The sequence below is a fragment of the Schistosoma mansoni genome, chromosome 4 (genome assembly GCF_000237925.1).
Source record: "Schistosoma mansoni strain Puerto Rico chromosome 4, complete genome".
Taxonomy (NCBI): domain Eukaryota; kingdom Metazoa; phylum Platyhelminthes; class Trematoda; order Strigeidida; family Schistosomatidae; genus Schistosoma; species Schistosoma mansoni.
This window is the reverse complement of record NC_031498.1, coordinates 1279066-1281278: the sequence shown is the minus strand read 5'-3', so window position 1 is coordinate 1281278 and position 2213 is coordinate 1279066. Positions and strand designations below refer to the sequence as shown.

General features: G+C 37.1%; 1 protein-coding gene across 1 annotated transcript; it reads left to right on the top strand.

The window, feature by feature from the left end:
* Nucleotides 1-1390: 1390 nt before the first annotated feature.
* Nucleotides 1391-2212, top strand: Smp_158810 (hypothetical protein; the record flags this gene model as incomplete). The annotated part of the gene is made up of 1 exon (XM_018796500.1): nucleotides 1391-2212. A coding segment is annotated over one exon (822 nt), but the record flags the coding sequence as incomplete, so codon positions are not given.
* Nucleotide 2213: the final 1 nt, after the last annotated feature.

Here is a 2213-nt window from a genome sequence, read left to right as displayed (position 1 = left end):
AATTGCTTAGTGATAAATTTGCACCTGATATGCCCTCATTTTTCTTGTCTTCCAAAACAGAAAATCTACGAGGACACTCCAAAAAAGTTCACAAGCCCAGAACGAATTACTTGTCAGCTGACTACCGACTTTCCCATCGAATCATCAACGAGTGGAATTCATTACCTCAGCACGTAGTTGAGGCTCCATCCGTCGACTCTTTCAAAAGAAAGTTGGATCAGCTGAGAGACCATCATTGCCAGGACTAACACAGGCCATCAAGCCTCCTGTCCTTTCCAAACTGAAACTGAACGTGTTGTTTAGAACGTAGCCACAGAATCCCAATCTTCCGACTTTGGGAAAACCACAATAGACAATTTTGGGGAAAGGGCACAAAACCCCCAGGATTACCTCAAGTCTGGGGAATTTTTCCCATCAAACCAATAAGTTTTTAATTCGACTAGTTTAATACTTAATAGTATAAACTTGTGCTTCTACTTGGCAAGCAGACGTACTTGTCTGTGACAAGGGGTTTGATAACTGAGCTAGTCCATAATACTTATGATGTAGATAGTTGACGTAGATGTAGTGAGACAACACACTCTAGGTAATCTACTGCAAGAATCTCCTTAATATCATGCTCGTGGTGTACGGTAATGGACCCATTGGAGTTTTTCTTAGTACAGAATCCACCACTACTGGTGTTATTCCCCCCATAAAACTGTCCGGGTGCTTTAAACCAAGCTATAGTTCTAAAACTAATCTAGAAACCTGTGAGTTGTTGGAATTCCACGAAACGTCAGTGTAATTCAATTAATTCACTGTGATATCATGGAACCCTACAATAATTTCGTACCCAGCAGACTTGATTTTACGAGGGATTCAATTGACTTCCCCACTTATTCGTAAAAAGTATCCTTGTTTTCTGTTATATTATGGAAACATTCATTGAATTTCGTTTCGACCTCGTGTTGTGCACTAAGCACATCTCTAGCAGTCGTAGTTGAGTTTATTAGGGAGCTTCCAAATTATGTCCATCCAACTTACGGTAAGCTAAATTATACCATTCTATAATCATAACAAGCACCCACGCCCAACAATTGTGAGGCTTAAACTTGGCAGTTGCTACTTTCATCAACTGAACAACAGACTCATACCATTATAAGTGAATGTCAAATCGAACTAGTATCCAATCCCGGCCAGACTGTTGTCACTGAGTATACTAAATGCGATTAGTTTTTGCAACGTGATAAAGAACATACACAGAGTCAAGAATAATATATAAAAGGTCTAAACCTAAGAGTAAATCGCCAGCAAATTGGTGTAAGTAATGTTCCGTAGTGGTGTGATATAAACTAGTAGAAAATACTTAGATAGTTGGTTAACCATTCCTGTCCTTTTATTTTCAGACATGGAATATTTTCTTAAACGGATCCCTGCGTTCAGTCGTGCATTAGGTGATATCGACTCTGACAGTGATGATGACGACTCAATCGTTGATCAGAATGGTCGCGATGTTCTCGATAATTCCCCTCTATTCATAAATGAGCAAGATCAAGAATTAAACACCTATCAAATATTTCGAGATTATACAACAATATCACATGTAATTCTGGCTATTGGACCATTAACAAGTGCATTCGTAACCATTGGTACTGGTATTATCCATAAAAGTTTATCTATTATTAAAGTATCATATAAGAAAACTTCCCTAGTATTCAAAAGTTACTATCTTCCAGATTATGACAACACATTGATTATTTTTATTGAACATGAACCTAAATATTTGTGCTATGAACACAAGCATATCCTTTGTAATTACTTTCAACGTGTTTTTTGTCGTAATGAGAATTTCGATAAGGATAAAATTACTATAAAAGATATTAATGTACTATGTAGTCGTCCAGTGACTCAGTATTCTTCGAAATTGAAAACACCTCCCCCTTTTATTAAATGTATACCAACTGATTCTGGATTAAGTAGTCGATTTCCAAAGCTGGAAGAACCGACAATTTTGACAGGTTTACCGGCTGAAGCGCTGAATTGGTTTTATTTCAAGTCATTACCAGTCAATGTATATATTGTATTTTATTTACCACAGGTTAGTATCTGTGAATGGTCTGCAGTGAAAGAGATATTCAACACTCTATTACCAGTTGGTATTGAAATTCTGCAAAAGCATTTTTCATCCGACAATCAATGGGACAATAAGTTATTGTGTGAAAAACTCAAGG